The sequence below is a fragment of the Bactrocera neohumeralis genome, chromosome 2, assembly GCF_024586455.1.
Source record: "Bactrocera neohumeralis isolate Rockhampton chromosome 2, APGP_CSIRO_Bneo_wtdbg2-racon-allhic-juicebox.fasta_v2, whole genome shotgun sequence".
Taxonomy (NCBI): Eukaryota; Metazoa; Arthropoda; class Insecta; order Diptera; family Tephritidae; genus Bactrocera; species Bactrocera neohumeralis.
Genome location: NC_065919.1, coordinates 58,060,036 through 58,078,727, shown reverse-complemented (window position 1 = coordinate 58,078,727; position 18,692 = coordinate 58,060,036). Strand labels below are relative to the sequence as shown.

The 18,692-nt window shown below is 34.7% G+C and overlaps 1 protein-coding gene across 11 annotated transcripts in view; it reads left to right on the top strand.

Moving 5' to 3' along the window:
• Nucleotides 1-18,692, top strand: part of LOC126751346 (segmentation protein cap'n'collar) — a 153,740-nt gene that overhangs the window by 113,935 nt on the left and 21,113 nt on the right. For all 11 annotated transcript variants that reach the window (XM_050461544.1, XM_050461543.1, XM_050461540.1 and 8 more), the window contains one exon: nt 320-811. In XM_050461544.1, the coding sequence (XP_050317501.1) occupies nt 320-811 (492 nt within the window). The remainder of the gene's footprint in view (nt 1-319; nt 812-18,692) is intronic.

Sequence of the window (18,692 nt, the reverse complement as noted above, 5' to 3'; positions counted from 1 at the left end):
AAATTTAATTTTGTTTGAACCTCAAAAACCTTAATAACCTCAAAATTTAATTTTTTTCGTAATTGTTCGTTTGTAACTTCAAATTATGTATGTATAATTTTCGAAATTGTTCACTTATAACGCAATATTTAATTTTCTTCGAAATTGTTATTTTATAGTGCAAAATATTATATTTGTATACAAATTTAAGTAGAATTTTAGAATAAATTTAAATCCGACTCCTTAACATTTGGCTCACATTTTGATTAACTTTTGTATTACATTTATATACATAAAAGGAGTCTAAAAGTTTTAATCTTACCTCATTCCACTCACACAGTGCTCAAACGATTCTGTCGCTTCAACATCGAAAGCTGCGGCTGCCAAAACTAACAACAACAACAACATCAACAACGACAAGACCAAAACGGAAACCGGCGAAGACGAGCTAAACGAAAATAAGAACGTCAGTGCTATCATATCTGACGGCAAAGACGAAGATTTGGCAGAGAAAACACTCGGCACAATTACTGACGGCACCACCAAACAGGAACAGGACAACACCGAGGAAGATTATATTGACGATTTCGATCTATCCCTGTCGGAGATCGAAGTCAATTCATTGCCATCGCCACTTTTCGATTTAGATGACGAAGCACGCGAGGAATTAGCCGATTTCGATATAATGTTACAATCAGCCGGAGCACCACCATCGCCATTCCACCACCATCATTCGCATCAACGCGGTGCCGGCATGCAGGGTTATGTTGGCGGCGGCGCGAATAGTGCTTTCCACCGTCAAGCCAGCGGCTTCCATCATGGTCACCATCAGGTAAGTGCAAAGAATACAGACTCAAGATGTTGGTGTGATTGGTGTTGAGCAAGCGGGAGGGTGCAAAGGTGCATTGCAGACATACACTTGTATGTTATTCAATTTGCCTGCGTGTATGTGGTTGTGTGCGGCCTTTGATGCAATCAACGTCAGCTGAAAAAGAGGTTTGAATGCAATGAAACAATTAAAAGGTCAAAAAGTGGTTACAAAGATGGAGAAGAAAAAAGTGAAACGAAAACAAAATGAAACGCAGAACAATCAGGTGCAATTAAAGTTGGCTGCATGTTTTTTTTTTTTATTTTATTTATTTTTTATTTTAGAATTGTTGGGGTGTTTTTTGGAAGAATTTTAAGTGAAGCATATGTAACTCTTTGAAGAAGTTAGAAAAACTTTGTTGGTGTTTTAAGGAGTTAGACCGCTCTAGACCCTTAGGTAGGATCCAACTTATTATCTATTTTGGGAGTAAGTCAAAAGTATGAAAATGTATATCGATGTTTCAATACAAAACGGCGGCTACTGAGTCAATCTTCGGAATCCTACAGATTTACTAAATGATTATAACCTAAAAAGGATATATTATGTTTACCACAAAATTGTTAGACCCAGGATTAAACGTTGGAGACTCTACAAAACATATGTATAAATGATCAGTATGAAGTGCTGAGTCGATTTAGCCATAGCTTCAGTTCCTCAGTTTTTGAGATATCGATCTGAAATTTTGCACATATTTTTTTCTCAACAAGGAGCTGCTCATTTATCGGAACGATCTATATCTGAACACTATAACATATAGCTGCCATACAAACTGAACAATCGGAGTAAAGTGCGTGTATGAAAAACTTTTTCATTTGACGAGATATCAACAAGAAATTTGGCATGAATTTTTGCCTTGGGCAATTGTGCAATATCCGAGGAAATTGTTCCGATCGACCTTTTTTCGATTTTTTCCAAATTCTGCACTAGTTTAACAAACCCCTTATACAAAGTGAGAAATAAATAAGCTGCAAACTTTGTATCTTTTCAAAGCTTCGAAGTGTATATTTTCATATAAATTTAAATATTGTAAGGATTCCTCAAACCCAAAAACTGTTTTCTAGCTTAAAGTAGTTCACTTCGCCGCCTTTTCGCTGTCTCCATCAGCACTTGAAGCCACATGCGCTCATCTATATACAGGTATATGTACATACATATGCACATACATATGTATGTATGTACGTTAATATATTTATGTATGCATGTGCTCCACTCATCCGTCAAGGATCATCATACAAATATACATGTGTCAAGTGTTTTCTTTTGGCTTCAGCAGTTCGGCCAAATGAAATCAAATCAAATAAATTAAATCCAAGAAAAAATCAGCCTGAAGTGTTTATTATTGTTCTTGTTTTGGCTGTTTACATAAAATTTCAGAATAAAATCAGAACGTGAAATGTGTACACTAAGCAACAATAACGCCAACGACAACAACCAATATGTAGCCAGACATTTGCTCTCATCAACTCGTTCGTGCACCTTTTGCTGCTCGCCACCGCCACAAGTTAAGTGCTGCTTCGTATGTTTGTGTTTCGTGCAGCGATTTGACAACTCGTCGTCTTCAACTGCTAGTGTTTGAAGAGTAAAGTTGTTTTTTTTTTCCTGCCGCCCGTCTGTGTTGCTCCAGCCAATATTTTTATACCCTGAACAGGGTATATTAAGTTTGTCACGAAGTTTGTAACACACAGAAGGAATCGTCGGAGACCCTATAAAGTATATATAAAGATATACATATATATATAAATGGTTTTGAAATCAAACGTATTTGTCGAGCTGATTTGTCGATTTAGACCATTCCGTCTGATCGGAATGTCTTGTATGAAAAGCTGTCTGTCTGACCAAATCTGTATATATAAGGAACTAGTCCCGAAAAAGTTTTTAAGATATCGCATTTTGAAATTTGAACAATCGGAATCAAATGCTTGTATGGAAAACATTCACATTTGACAAGATATATTCACGAAATTTGGTATATATTATTTCCTAAAGCAACAATGTAATCTCCGAAGAAATTGATCAAATCGGTTGACTATAGCATATAGCTTCCATACAAACTGAACACATAGTTACTAACAGAAATGCCCTGCCCCCTGTGAAGGGTATTTAGCTTCGGTGCAACCGAAGTTAACGTTTTTTCTTGTTTTACTCCATCTTTATTTCACTTGATTGTGTATAGCATTATGTTCATTGCGCTCTAGCGCTTCCTCTAAGCTTCTCATTTTAGTGTTGTAAAACTCATTTTGTTATATATTGTTGTTGTTATTTGCTCTATTATTTTCGTTCTTCTTTTATGTTTTAAAAATCACAAATGATTGTGGTTCGTTGACACATGATTTTCTTTTAGAATTTTAACTAGATCCGATGAATAAATATTATGCAACGTTTTTTTATTTTTCGCTAAGCTTTAGCTCTTAAAACATGTAACAGCGGTTAAAATTTAGTCTTCTTCTTCTTCTTTATTGTCGTAGACCAGTCGTTCTTCCTTTTCGCTGTTTGGCGCCAATTGGAGATTCAAAGTGTCTTTCTATCGAAAATTCGTAACGCGAACTCATCAGACGTTGTCATCACCTTTCCCTCTGTACCATATAGCATGATGGGGATGATGAGTGACTTGTAGAGTTTGGCCTTGGTTCGTCGAGAGAGGACTTCTATTCTCAATTGCCTACTCAGTCCGGAGTAGCCAGTAGTTGGAAAGAGTTATTCTGCGTTGGATTTCCAGGTTGAAAATTTAGTCTTCCTTCCTTAAATGTATTTTATTTGATTTAATATTTTCGTTCTTCTTTTATGTTTTGAAAATTATTTATTAGGTTCGTTGATAGTTTGTTCTTCGGTAAGTTCTAAAATGGAACTAAAGTCGTTAAATAAATATGTTGTAAAATTTTTTTGTCGAGAGTTTGGACCACAATATTTGTATACGATTTTTGAATTTAGAAACAGCAAATAGTGTCGGTAACAAACCCTGACCACCTAGTATCCGATATTTTTCGCGTATTAACTTTTTTTCTTTGATTGTCTCCAACTAAATTAAAAATTTCAACTAAAAAAAATACTTTTTGGGAATTTCAAAGAACTATTGGGAACGCACAGAAGCATTCTTTTAAACGAAATTGAAGTTACTGAAAACTGCAACGCTTTCAAAACACGGAACCTTCCGTATGCCATTATGCTCCTGCGTCTTAGCCCACGTACATACCTTGCGGACGCTCGTAAAGCGTTGGTTAACAACTGATACGTTCACAGAACGGCTCGTCTGAGCTAGAGGAGAACCTAAAAAGTTCATTGAACTATTTCCTACGAGCTTAGGCAAGATGCAACCGCGATTACATATTTTTTTTGTCGCGAGGATGAGTCCAGTAACTTAACCTAACCTATAGGGTAATCCATTTCAAGGCTCCCTATTTTTTTTTTTTTTAAGAAATTTCAAATTTAATGTAGAATTTATAATCATTCGAAAAAATATGCCTTGGAATTTGTTTTTTGAGGATTATCTCTTTGAAATGTTGCTTGCGGCTACGACTCAGATGGTCCATTTTCGATGACTCGTTCAATTTTCGATGACTCGTTCGAGCATTTCAACTGGTAATTCGCGGATGACATGCCTGGATCGAAGCGGAATAGACTTTAGACTTAACATTTTTCCACAGGAAAAAGTCTAACGGTGTGATATCACACAATCTTGGTGGTCAATCGACCGGCACAATATGTGAAATTATCTGTTCACCGAATTTATTTCTCAATAAATACACTGACTGATGCGATGTGTGCGAAGTGGCGCTGTTTTGTTGATACCAAATGTCGCCGAGATCACCAGCTTCAATTTCAGGCATAAAATAGTCGGTTATCATGGCGCGATAACGGTCGCCATTGACGGTTACGTTCTCACCGGCATCATTTTGAATAAATATGGACCGATGATACCACCGGTCTACGAACCACATCAAACCGTTGTTTGTTTTAGGAAACGGCAGCTCTTGAATCTCTTCAGGTTGCTCTTCGTCCCAAATGCGGCAATTTTGCTTGCTCACATTGGCATTGAGCCAGAAATGGGCCTCATCACTGAAAAAAATTTGGCTCAAACTCGGTTTTTTTTTTTTTTACTTTTCAAGAGCCCATAGAGCGAAGCAATGTCGCTTGAAAAGGTCGAGCGGCTTCAGTTCTTGCACAAATTGTATCTTGTAAGCTTTCAATTTAAGATTTCGACGTAAAATGCGCCAAGCTGTTCCATACGCCAGATCGAGTTGCTGCAAACGGCGCCGAATCGACTCTGCACGATCTTCATGTACACTCTCAGCTACGGCTGCTATGTTTTCTTCACTGCGTGCTGGACGTGGTTTATTCGGTCGAATATTATCTAATAATGAATGCTGGGTCTTAAGATGGGTGATGGTCTTGCGAATAGTACGCTCAGTAGGCCAATTATGTTCACCATAAGTTGACCGAAGCGCGCGAAACACATTCTTTAATAAACGTGAATTTTCGTAATAAGTGGTACCGATTTGTAAACGTTGTTCAGGCGTGGCGTGCCAAAATTATCCTATTGAAAAAAGTACCTCTACTTGGATCACCCGTTAGTATGTGTTTATTATAAATGAGATTAGTGAAGGTGAGGGGACGAATTCTTTCAAAATTTTTGTTCAAGGGCTTATAATATTCAAATTTTTTGTTCAGCCATCGGACACTTTTTAGTTAAATAAGGAAGATCAGAAATTCGGTTCATTTGGAACTTAACCTAATCTTAATTTTGAAAGTTTTGGAATATTTATTTTTAACGCAGCACTAAAACATTTTTATTCGAAAAAATATTAATATTTTAAGGTTATGTGAAAAAAGTTGCCGATCTCGAAGTTAAGGTTATGAAAAGGTGATTTGGATTAAAGATCTCAAATCTATTGGCGATGGACAATAATACCTGATTTTTTCATATTTTCATCATAGCTTTGGAAAGGAATAGAAAATCAAATTAATACATATCTACTTATTATGGTAAAGTGATGGAATAACTTTATTTGATATAAAATCCCTTCCAAGGAACTTATATACATATGTACCATGTAGACACTCTTGCTAACCGATAAACGTACCAAAAAAGTAGATTTCGTTGAATACAGGATCAAAAAATGTTCAGAAATTGGCGTACAACAGATTTAATTAAGTCCCTTTCGGCTGTCAACTTTTTGTCACTTGATCTGCCGATAAATACATACATACGTATGTACCTATTCATCAACAGATGAGTTGTAAAGATAACCGCTTACTGCCGCATAGTCGCCTAAATGAGCGCCATTAAGCGAAGCTGTTATGCCACAAAGGCAGTAAATGGTGCTTTGTTAAGCATTAATACACTCGAAGCCAGTTGGAATTATGAAATCCGTCTTTTGGATTTGTGAGTATATGAGTATGTGTGTGTGCTGCTTATATGTGAGGCTACCGTGCAGTTATGGGCAAAGCGTGAAGGAAAATAGCGCGAAAGACAGCAAAACCTAGCGCGCTAATAGGAAAGAGACTCGATCGCCATGCTTAACCGCAACACGAAGAAATGACAAATGTAGTCATAAAGTCAGTAGCAATTACCGTCAAATCCAGCGCTGCTGAATGAGCTGCTATGACACGCACACACGCATGCACCGTTGTGTAGTGTGTCTTTTGCATAGAAAAACTGTTGCTGCGACCTGCTGTTACTTTGCCATGCGGATTAGGACAGTTAAGCCTTTGATGTTTGTGCGCAGGCGCGCACAGCAGGTCACTTCACTTGTTCTAGGTGCGCATTCACACTTGTATGTGTGTGTTTAGTGACAGTGGTTTGCTGTGTGCGAGCGATCGGTCATCACACAAGACTAATGACTGTGGTTGGGCGAGCAAAATTTCGGAAAATTCTGCAAATTTTGTGTGTGTTGCAATTTTACCTTGTTTTGTTTGTGTGTTTGTGCTTGCTTCATTTTCATTGAATTTTTTGTTTTCACAAAGTACCGTTAGCGCTCCGCTACTGGCGAAAAATATGTGCAGCGTGACTCGGCGTTTTTTTTTTCTATGCACTTTTTTTGTCTATCTCATAATGGTGTGAGCGCATAGAAAACCGTGCTTCAAAGGCGGCGCCTCTTTTTGTGGCACAGCATGCTGATTTGGCTTTCGCAATTGCCTTTTTGCTTGTTTTTTTCTTGTAATTTTTGCTACTTTTGTGCATAAATTGCTTATTAATTATTATCGCTACCGCATTGCTGGCCGCCCATGAGCATGCGCATGCGTAGTTACCAAACCATTAACCAGGCACATTTGCTAAATGACAAAAACTGCCACATACTTGCATAGCACTTGCATATACATATGTATGTGTATATGTAAGCACAAACAACCACAAAAAAAATTTTCGCAAAAAAGCACAGCAAATAATTAATATTTTTTGCGCAACAATTTGCTTAAATTTCATTTACCACTTCCTCTTACACTTTTTTCCAACACCTTTCAAGCTGCCACATACTTCCCTCAACGCATAGCTACGCATTTAGCAGCTTATCCCCAAGTATTTAATACACAATTTAGCAGTTCTTCAACTGCGCATGCGCATGCGCACTCACTTGGTGGCTGCTAATTACCCGCATACCAAACGCCTAGCGAACGCAAATCACATTTTCACATACACCATCACCTTGTGTTGCACTGCTTACACCGTGCTCACCTCCATACAGTGGCTGTCGAAGGGCGCATGCGCAACACTTTTAGCGCGCGAACACAATTGTTGCACTCGCTGCTGGTCAATCACACCGCTCAAACGCGCCACTGCCAGCTGCTAAGCATCCTTATCGACCGCCTTGCCGCTCAACGCTCGCAACAGCGGTGTCTTCGCTGGTGTAAAGTTGGTGCTTAGCCTGTAATTAAATGTCAATTTGGCTGCTGTGACTGCTTAACTGTGCTTATGTTTGTTGCTGTTGTTATTATTATTAATGTTGTTGTTTTTGTTGTTATTATTGATGTTGTTGTTGTCGCGCTGCCTGTGATTATCGCAAAAAACTGTCGGCGTCCACTTGGGCGATTTCACACCGCATTGCGCACAATATGATTTAATGAAGCGCTTTATTGCATTCAAACTGCGCTTTTTCCGTTTCATTTTTCATTAATTTCTTATTTTCATTATTTTTTCTGGGTTTTTTTTTCGCCACTCAGTCACTCAGGCTTCATGTGTCGGCGCTGTTTTGTGCTTTTTCTAGACTTTCGGTAAATTAAATATGACAATAACATGTGACTTTCTTACATACATACATATACACACATATATACATAGCTACATACATACAGTTATGCAAACTGTATGCTAAAACAACAAAAAAGCAATCATACAAACATATATGCATGCATATCTACACCGTTTTGATTGCACTTTGCGTTGCTTTTTTGCTTGCTTAGTGTTAGCAAGTGAATAATTAATCTTTATTGTCGCTCAAATAAATCTAAGCGCGCTTTGAGAAATTAAGTTTTGAGAAATTTCGCCTTTGCTGCAAAACTGCGTCTAAGCGTAAGCGTTTGATTAATATCGCACAATAAATAAAATGTGATAAAGCAATTTTGCAAATTCACACTGTAAATTCACTTAAGTGATTCTCGAAATTACTGCATCGTGTAAATGTGAATTTTTGTGAAATCGTTAGGGATGACCTTTTTCATGCATTTATAACACGCGTTTTTAAATAAAATTAATTTTCATAATTTTTGTTTAGCTCAACTTTTTAAAACAAAGTATAAAACCATTAAATTGACATTAGGGTTTACAGAAACTGAGTCGGATTTTTAGGGGTGACCCTTTTCCAATATTTAAAACTCGCATTTCATATAAAAATTAATTTTTAAAATTTATGTATCTCAGCCTTTTTAAAATAAAATAAATAGCCCTTTCATTAACATTAGGGTGTTCCGAAGTGCACTCGTATTTTTATTCGTGCAGTGACTAACAATTCAGCTGCCTCACTTAAAACCATTTCAGCAGTTTTTCTAACGCTTCAACAAAATTGTTTTTATATTTTTTCTTATAAATTTAATCAATTTGCTTAAATCATATTTTTATCTGGTAAATAGTCGTGGTTATTATCATATTGTGGCCATTTTTACAACGTGTCATACGAATTTGGCTGGCATTAGTCAATTAGTTCTGAAATATAAATCTGAAGCTGTAGACACCGCATTGTCGGGATTTGAAACAGTCTAACATGACAGCGCGCCAGTACCGTTTTTCTGTCAAATTAAATGATTCTGACGCAAATTTTTGTCGAGTTATCGTTCTTTAAGTAGTTTACAACATAATTTTTGTATGAGGAGAGGGCGTGGTTATCATCTGATTTAACATTTTTTATGTTATATGGAGTATTGTTGAAAAGTCAGCAAGTTTGGTTGAAATAGCTATAGTAGTTTGTGGATATGCCCATTAAACCTATTAGAGGTCGTGGTTACGCCCACTTTTTATTAAATTTCAACCAACAGATGACCCTAAAGTTCGTCTAAACCTTTGCAATTATGCAATGAAGTTCAATTGCTCAAACAAACCAGATCCTGAAACATTATAAAGCAAAAAACATTTCCGTATGAAAAATTATTGTATCTCCAGTTGATAAATTAAGTTCTGAAATGCATGAGAAGGCGCAATTATCAGACTACAAGTTTTTTTCGTTGCATAAAATCGCCCAAGCAATGTTTGCACCATTATAATAAAACGGGAATTGGAACAACTCAGAAACATAATAAATATTTTCAACTAAAATTTGTATTATCAAAAAATCGAGAGTTTTTTTATTGGACAATTTACTATATCATATTATTAAAACTTAGAAATATCCGAATGGGTAGTCGAAAAAGTCTTTTCGTATTTTGTAAGTAGATGTCGTTGCAGTCGTATATCTCCAGTGCTACCAATCACATTGTGTCACCATATAGTATTTGGAAGCTGAAAAAAACTACAGCTGCTCAAAAATGAGTGAAAATAATGAAGAAATTCGCTATACATATTTCCAAAGTTTTGTGTAAAAAAGGGGGAATAAAGTTTACGGAGATGATGCTGTATCAGTTCTGTAGCACAACAATGGTTCCTCGTCCGTTCTGGAGAAAGCAGAACTAATTTCGGATGTTGAGACCGAAAGTTTTACACTGATGAAATAATGTCTCTAGCGGAAAAATGGCGAAAAGTGGTCGACAAAAATGGTATATATTTGTTTATACATAAGTATTTATTTATTAGTATAAATATAAAAAAATAAGTTGAAGTTTGATTAGAAATACGAAAAGACTTTTTCGACTAGCCAATATTACTAAAATAAACTTAAAATAGGCAGATTAATTGTACTACCCTAATGAATGTATGGTTTCAATGTAAATTTATTGAAATAACTTATTATTTTTTTTATTCTAATTTTTCATTTTCTTAATATCTTTTAATATCTTTGCGAAAGCACACAATGTCAGTTAGGTTCCAAATCAACGACCTGCCATTGATGATGCATTCAAATATTTTATCTTAATTATTATAAATTGGTTATTAGTTAATTAAGGGGAAGGGCAACGCGTTAATAAATTGCTAATTACTACAGTGTGCATCAAAAGCATTCGTATAACAATCTTTGTATAACAATGTTTGTATGGCAATAAATTTTAATGAGTTAAGTGAGTCATAACCACTTAGAAATCAGAAAAAAACGTTTTTTTTTTGTTTTTTTCTTTCATGAAACATTTGATTAAATAGTAAATAAATAAAAAATAATGTACTTTTACAGAATACAAGTTAATAGTAGTTAATAATTGTGATGTTTGTTGAAAACTTTTGGATTTCCTGGCTCCCTTAGCCGATCTTCCAAAGCACCTACGAAAAAAAGGTGTGTGGCGCTAATTTTTTTTTTTTTTACTTAAAATTGTCTTAAATCCCAAAACCAAAATTATTATTATTTTTTATTTTTTTACTATTATTATTATTTATTATTACTATAGAGGAGCACACATAATCATCGAAGGAGTAATCAAAATTTTCATTTTCGACAAAATGGTGGAATAATTTTCACACCAGAGTGGCTTAAAAATCGAAACTAATATTCAAAAATCGTATTCCTTCCATATTAACTGACAAATATATCCAAAAAGTTCCTGTGAAATTTTCAAGTCGATCCAGCCGTTTCCGGAGAAATTTTTTTCAACGTCTCTGAAAATAGTGTTTCGAAAAAAAGTGTTTAAAGTTTTGGAAGCCGTTTATACTAAGTTAAAAAACTCGTATAAAAACGCTGATATCTCTGGAATTATTTGCCGGATCAACTTCCGCAGAATATTCTCAAATATATATTATATACATAAGAAATATGCAAACAGTGACTTATACATTTTGACAAAAAAGAACACGGACATTGTAAATAAAACGCTAAATATTTAATTACTCATCAATATTTATTTTGTCGCCTTCAAAGTAATCCCCACCAGACGTAATTCACTTATGCCAACGATTTTCACAGTCCTCGAAACACTTTTCATAAGCACTTTTTGGGCTGGTCTTCAGCTCCTTCAGCGAATTTCGGTTTATCTCTACGATCGACTGAAAACGGGTTCCACGGAGCGGCAATTTCAGTTTGGGAACAAGCAAAAATCACACAGAGCCAAATCTGGTTTTAACTTCGGTCACAATCCCCGTACTCTTTTTGAAGAAAATTCAGTTTTATCGGTACGAGTCAAGCACGAACGCGTTTCATACTCAAAATATCCACGAAATTATTTCGAACGGACTCGCGAGAGATGTCGAGCTCTCTTGCTATCTCTCTAACACTTGCCTGACGATTTTCAAGCACCATATCCCTCACTTTTTTAATATTTTCATCAGTTGAAGAGGTCGAAGGTCGTCCATAACGAGGCATGTCTTCAACGATTTCTCGACCATCTTGTTGAAGGCTTGTGTTTGAGAATTAGTCCCAATTAAGTTAATAAAAACTACTTTAAGGATCTCAGCAAGAAAAAAACTATACCAAACACGCTTGCTAGAAGCGCTTTAACCAAGGCTTGAATCACAACATTATTTATCAAAAGTTGATAACCTTGAAAGCCGACCAACTCCTCCATATATGTAAGTGTGTACCGATTTTCAAATTGAAATCAAACATTGTAATGCCAATATTCCATCGCAACTCTAATGTGCACACGGTAACCTGCGCGCGTGGGCGTTAATGACAAATTGCGCGCAAATAATTACATAAGTAAATAGAACAGCTGCCAGTTAAGCTTTCGAAAAATAGCGCCAAAGTGCAAGTGTTGTTATTGTAGTGGCATGCAATGCAATAATATTCGAAAATTTCAAAGCTGCGTGTGAACCGCAAAGCAGTAGCGCATGTAAATACAACAACAACGAGAACAAATATCAACAATATCTTATAGTTGTATGTCTAACGCATGCATATGTGTGCTTATGTATGTATATTTGGTGTGTGTATGTATATATGTTATGTGTATATAGAATATTTGTGCTTACAACAATCACAGCTTCCGTAGCGAGCGTGTCTATTTGATGTCAACAACAAACACCAGTAGTTTTAATGGTGACAATAAAAACAGTCAACCATTGCATTAAGTCACACACACACAAATACACCCGGCACATGTACATATAATATTTGGTGTTACGTACAAATATAATCACGCAAACGCAAACATATTAACTGTAGGTGTACTTATATATGTATGTATGTATATGCATATGTGTCTGTGTGCTTGTCTTACCTGTGCCTACAAACACGTCTTCACCTTTTTTTTCCAAATATGCTGCCCTCACTTGTGGTTTTCAGCGGCTCACATGCATGTAAATTATTTTGGTGTGTGTGTGAGTGTACCGGCACTAAGCCGTTTACGTTTACATAGTACATTTTCCGACAGTCGGTTGTTTATTTTGCCGCTTTACTCACTACTTACACTTGGCATGCTCGCATCCGACTGGGAATTTCTAAGCCGTCCTTACTGCGGCAAGTAAGCAAGCGCACGCACGCACAGATACAAGCAAAGTGGTCTCAAGCATATGTATATTTATATACATATGTACAATAGTGCATATATGTATCTCACCTGTATACATCCACATAATTCTGTGTGTTGGTGCGCATTTATGTTTCGCTGGTCCAGCCTTCCTTGCTGGCATCATCATCAGCAGCAGCACGCCGCTCACCGCTGCCGCCGCTTCGGACATCATTCCGTGCGCATCGCTGCAGCGTTGCGCATTCTCAATTTGTCAGTTAGTCAGTTAGCCAGTCGGTTTTGCAGCGCTGCAGCACGTCGTGTTTCAGTCTGTAAGTCAAGTCAATCGCTTAGTTGTTGGCGCATTCTGTCAGACACATATCGTAAATCGGTTTTTATTTTGCCATATTCTTGAGATTTTAAAACTTTTCTCCTTTTTTTGGTGTCTGATCGCCGCTTCAAGATACGCGCGCCGAAATACAAATCGCTACAATTGATTTTATCGCGCTTACAAAATAAGAACATTTAAGCCGTGATTGACAGTTCGGTGTGCGCGCGTTGGACAGACGCTACAAAAGTGATTTAAGAACGCATATCTATGTACATACATATATGTAAACTATATAAAATTATAAAAGTTATAATAGAGTACAAAAAAAAAACATAAAAAGTGTACCAAAAAATATTTGTAAAATATCGTGTGACTAAAAGCTTAATTTCGACGTTAAAATTTATCGCATGCTATGAAAGTATGCATTTTGGTGCTGCCCAACAATAAGTGACAACTAAATTATTAATTAAGGTGTGCAATTTTTATGACTTTATTTGTTGTTGTTTATTTTATATATTTTACTTTTCATTGATTTAGAAAATATTGGTGCTAAGGGACAAGAAAATAATCTATCATGACATTTTATAACACAGTTTGAAGCTAAGCTAATTGCTGGAAAATTCAGTTACTTTATTGGTATTTATATAGAAACGGTAAAGAATTGATATTTCTTTCCTGCATAATTGCATATCCAAAAGCACAGAAAAATTTAAATAATATTTTTATTAAGTCGAATCGCCTGAATCACTAGAATTTGAAATTTATTTTATTTACTTACATTTTCTATCGACTAAAAAATTAAATTTTTTTGTATAAAAAATCAATTAGCTAAGTATTGAAAAATCGTTTTCGAAAGTATATTTTGGCACCTAAAATACAAAATAACGTAACATCACTTTTCATAAGTTTAGAGGCGAGGAAAAACTGTGTAATACAAACCACTCATATTCAAAGAAAATCTGAGTTTTGGTTATAAAATAGTTATATATTGGTTATATCTGACAGCGGAAACTGAAAATTTTATCCTACATATACATATGTATTTAACATGCTATAGTGAATCGTAAGCAATAAAAAACTCAATCTAGATTTTTTTGTTGATACATTGTTTTGTATTTTGGGTTGCTATTTGAAATAACACTAAAATATTTGTTTTGCTCTTTTAAAAATCGTTGAAAAAATCTTCTAATAATAAGTTGAAATGGCAAACATCCGACTTTTTATTGCATTGTTTCGGATTTTTGAACACCAATAAATCTGCCATTATATATTTTCGAACTAATCTACAAATATTTATAACTATTTTCAAATGGCTTTAATTTAGTTCCAACAAAAAGAAAACATTTTTTGAATGAAAATATAACTATAATACCCTTCACAAATGCAAAAAGTTGCTTAGAAGAACTTTATTCCGATCGATCAGTTTGTATGACAGCTATATGCTATAGTGAACCGATCCGAACAAATTCGGCGGACATTTTATTATTGCTTTATATAACAATTCATGCTAAATTTCGTGAAGATATCTCGTCAAATGAAAAAGTTTTCCATACAAGCAATTGATTCTGATCAGACATAAATCTACGCAGCTCATCTGATTTGTTGACCATTTACATATATACATATATATATTTTAAAGGATCTCCGAAGTTTTCTTCTCGGTGTTATGATCTCCATGGCAAACTTAATATATCCTGCTTAGGCTATAGTAAAAAGATATATTCATATCTATAATTAAATTTGCTGAACTTTCAAAAATATTAGAATAATATTATATAAGTAACATATGTAAAGATAAAATTTTGCAAGGACCCTGCACTCGGCTTTTATTGTTCATGACGGTTGAAGAAAAGGCTTAAACGATGTCTCATAAAAGAGTTATATGACAGTAATCCAATATTTTGTAGTTTTTTGCATATCGCAATCGCTTTACTAACAAATTAGAAAAATCAGACTTCGTGATGATAACAAAGTGAATTTGGACTATAGTATTGACAAGTGCACATGCTTAATATTATAAAAATAGAGCAAAATGTATATAACAGGCAAGCATAGTTTTGTTGCCATCAATTATCAACGATTTTTCATCTGACAAAATAAAATCGAAAATATGTAGATATAATAACTTAAAGAACTAAAGATTAATATAAGTGTTTTTATACTCAAAGTCAAAAAAAATTTTGTATCACAAAATAAAATGAATGCATGATAACCAATATATAACCATTTTATAACCAAAACTCAAATTTTGTTTCAAGTTAAGTGGTTTCTATTATATCGTTTTTCCTACGCGTATAAACTTATGAAAAGTGATGTAACGTTGCTATATTTTGCATTTTAGGTGACGATATGGTCTTTTTTACTTACGGTAAAGCTAGATTATGTCTCAGGCACTGATAAAAGGTCCTAGATTTTTCAAAAAAATCATTAGTAGTATTAAAGTCGTTAACAATTCATTATTCTGCACAAAAATATATAATTATATGATCTTCCTCTATCTCATCGCAAGATAATCAAAATGACATGGCTGACTAAAGTCTCACAACGATGGCTATGACTTCGTAGATTTCGAAACAATCTTTATCACAATTATTCATATAAATTATAAAGTCTTATATTGATATATTATCGACGTTTTTTTTTCAACATATGCTTAACCAACCATTACTTAATATCCAACTATTTCAGCAGTTTTTATTTTTCGTTTTTAGTTCAATAACACACAAAACTTAAACTTGTTTGAATTAAGGGGGGGGAGCCTGCTTTAGAAGCTTCAAAAAATCGATTTTTTTCTTTTTGCTTAAATATCTTTAAAAAGTATCTAAGAATATGTCCTCAAAGTTATAGATGGGAATTCGAAATATTGTCGAAGCTAGAAGCGAAATAGTGACCGAGCATCTAGCAGATGCATATGTATGTATGTATGTATGTATGTTGTCCCTACCCAAAGGTTCGACCCAAATTGGGGGACATCAAAATTCGTTTTAGAGGTATGGTTCCTTCGGCAAAGTATCTTATTTTGATCCCTAGAATCGACCCGCCCTAGTATGTATGTATATGAGCGCTTGGGCAGAAAGCGAAAACTTTGACGCGCGATTTGTCGGTTTTTCATTTTTACGATTTTTCTTAATTGGCGGGCATGATAGAAAAAAAACTAAACATCGTATGGAATTGGGGCAAACTTTTTTATCTTTGGCATTAAATTTTCTTCTATTTAAACTTAAAAAAACGAAGAAAAGTCAAGTTTGCACATATTTTTAAACAACATAAAGTAATTTTTTTTTTGGTCAAAAACCACTTTTTTCCAATTTTTAAAAAATATAGACTTTTACACTTTTTTTTTTTTTTAATTTTCTTAGTTCAACTAGAAGATAAGTTATTAACAAATATGAATCTCTTTGAATTTTTTATTTCCAATAGAAATTGCGACCTGCATCCTGCCCGCCGTTTGACAAATGCACATGCGAGATGCATCGGGCAATTGCTTCCCAAAGGCAGAATATCAAAGATTTCGTATCCAAAAAATGTTCGGATGATGTTTAAATATATAATTATAAACCCTAGAATCTTTAATCAATTATTTCTTTCCTTCCCAAAAAAATCCTCAAAAAAAAAAAAATAGATTTTTTGAAGCCTCTAAAGCAGGCTCCCACCTTAACTCTGCTTCAAGGCATATGTATAGCCAGAGCAAATTTGAAAAATATAGTTTTGAGTCCATTGAAAACTTGACAAAATTATGAGTGAGCAGTTTTGAAGCTATTTTATCACAGCTAAAACTCAATTTACTATAATTTCAATAAATCATATGTAGAAATTATTGTTTGGTGAGTCTAGAAACCCATAAAATCAAAGTTTAAATAACAGAAACTATATGACTACTAACCACTTAACGGTAGTTTCTAAGACCGCCGTATAATGTAATACATATATTATATACAGTGCAGTTTACCTAAAAATAATAGTTTTCTAAGCCTGAGGGAGGTAATTCATGCTGTTTTTATTGATATATTATTACAAAAGCAATGTAACTAGGAATCCATTTCCATATTGGACGTTAAACTTGCTTGAATGATAGAATAAGGTACACAATTCTCTCATTAAACTCGCCTCAAATGAGCTTGTACCGGTATAAAAAAGAGTTCATTTTCCAAGTTGTTCTTTAGACATTAGATTTGTCGATCTTCTATAAGTTTACCAAATCGATCTGAAAGTACCATCATTAGCAGCAATTTGGCATTTACTACGTAATGTTATGAGAATGCTAATCCAACTGCAGATCTTCAACTTTTACAATAAAAAATGTAGGAAAAACTTATTGCCTACGAATTATTACCGAATTTGGAAGCATGAATTAGAAACGAAATACGTAACGGACATAAGAAGTAGCAAAAGAACAAACAAATGCTATGAGTCAGGTAATTTATATACATACATTATAAGTATGTGTATATATTTGAGGTTATACCCGCTTGTTCCTAGCAAAAAAAAAATGGGAAAAACCTCTTTTGTTAACCAAAAAATGCTGCTGATTTACGAAATCCACGCCGACACCCCCGGCGCACACTTGTCACTTTTTACAACGAAATCGAAAAAGCGCCTTCAATTTCTGCCACAAGCATATTTCAATTTAATTTCGATCGATCTTGAGCCGCGCGATCCGTCAATGGCCGCCGGTGTGAACGTGCAGTCTTTCTTTGGCAACGTGCAGCTGGATACCTTTTGTGGCGGCGAAGCGCGCTAAGCATCGATCAACGATCGGCGATCGCCGGCGATCAGATTGATACATTGTTCGCAATTCAATTGTTTTTTTTTTCAACTTTTTATCAGATTTATTATTTTTAATTTTTTTATTACTTTTTTATTTTTTATTATTTTCTTTTTTATTTATTTTTTATTTTTATTTATTTTTTATTAAACATGTGCTTATGCGCGCACTGCCACATTCATGAGAATGAAATTTGAATTTCGCGCTTTTGGAATGTGTTATTTCTCGATTTGCTTATACTTACAATCTATATACCTTTTGTTGTTGTATTCTTATGTACGTTTGTTTTTGTTGTGTTAAAAACCCAACATTGCGCATGCGCACGTTTTTGCCACCGATTTACTTGTTTTTCTTTAATTTCTTTGAATTTATTTTTTGGGATTATAGTTACATATGTATGAGTGTATGTATGTATGTATATAAGCATACGCATGTACATATATACCTATTTACATTGACATACATACATATGTATGTGCATGCCAACTGTCAGCCTGTTGGTATTATTTGTTGTTGCGTATTTTGGTTTGTTGCGCTGTGTCTGTGGGCGCTTTGGTGTGATTATAAATGCCTGCATTCAACAGCGCACACATACTTACAAACATATAAGCTGGAATATGCTGTGTGGAACATTTCAAAAATTTTTATGATTGATCGCTTATTTATGGATCATCAAATGCAGCAAAAATTCGGCCTGCACCGCTGGTTTTCAAACCCTTTTCGAGTGTTTATTTTATTTCCATTTTATTGAATCCCACGAATTATTCTAGCAACAACAACACTCCGCTCTCGCACCTTGT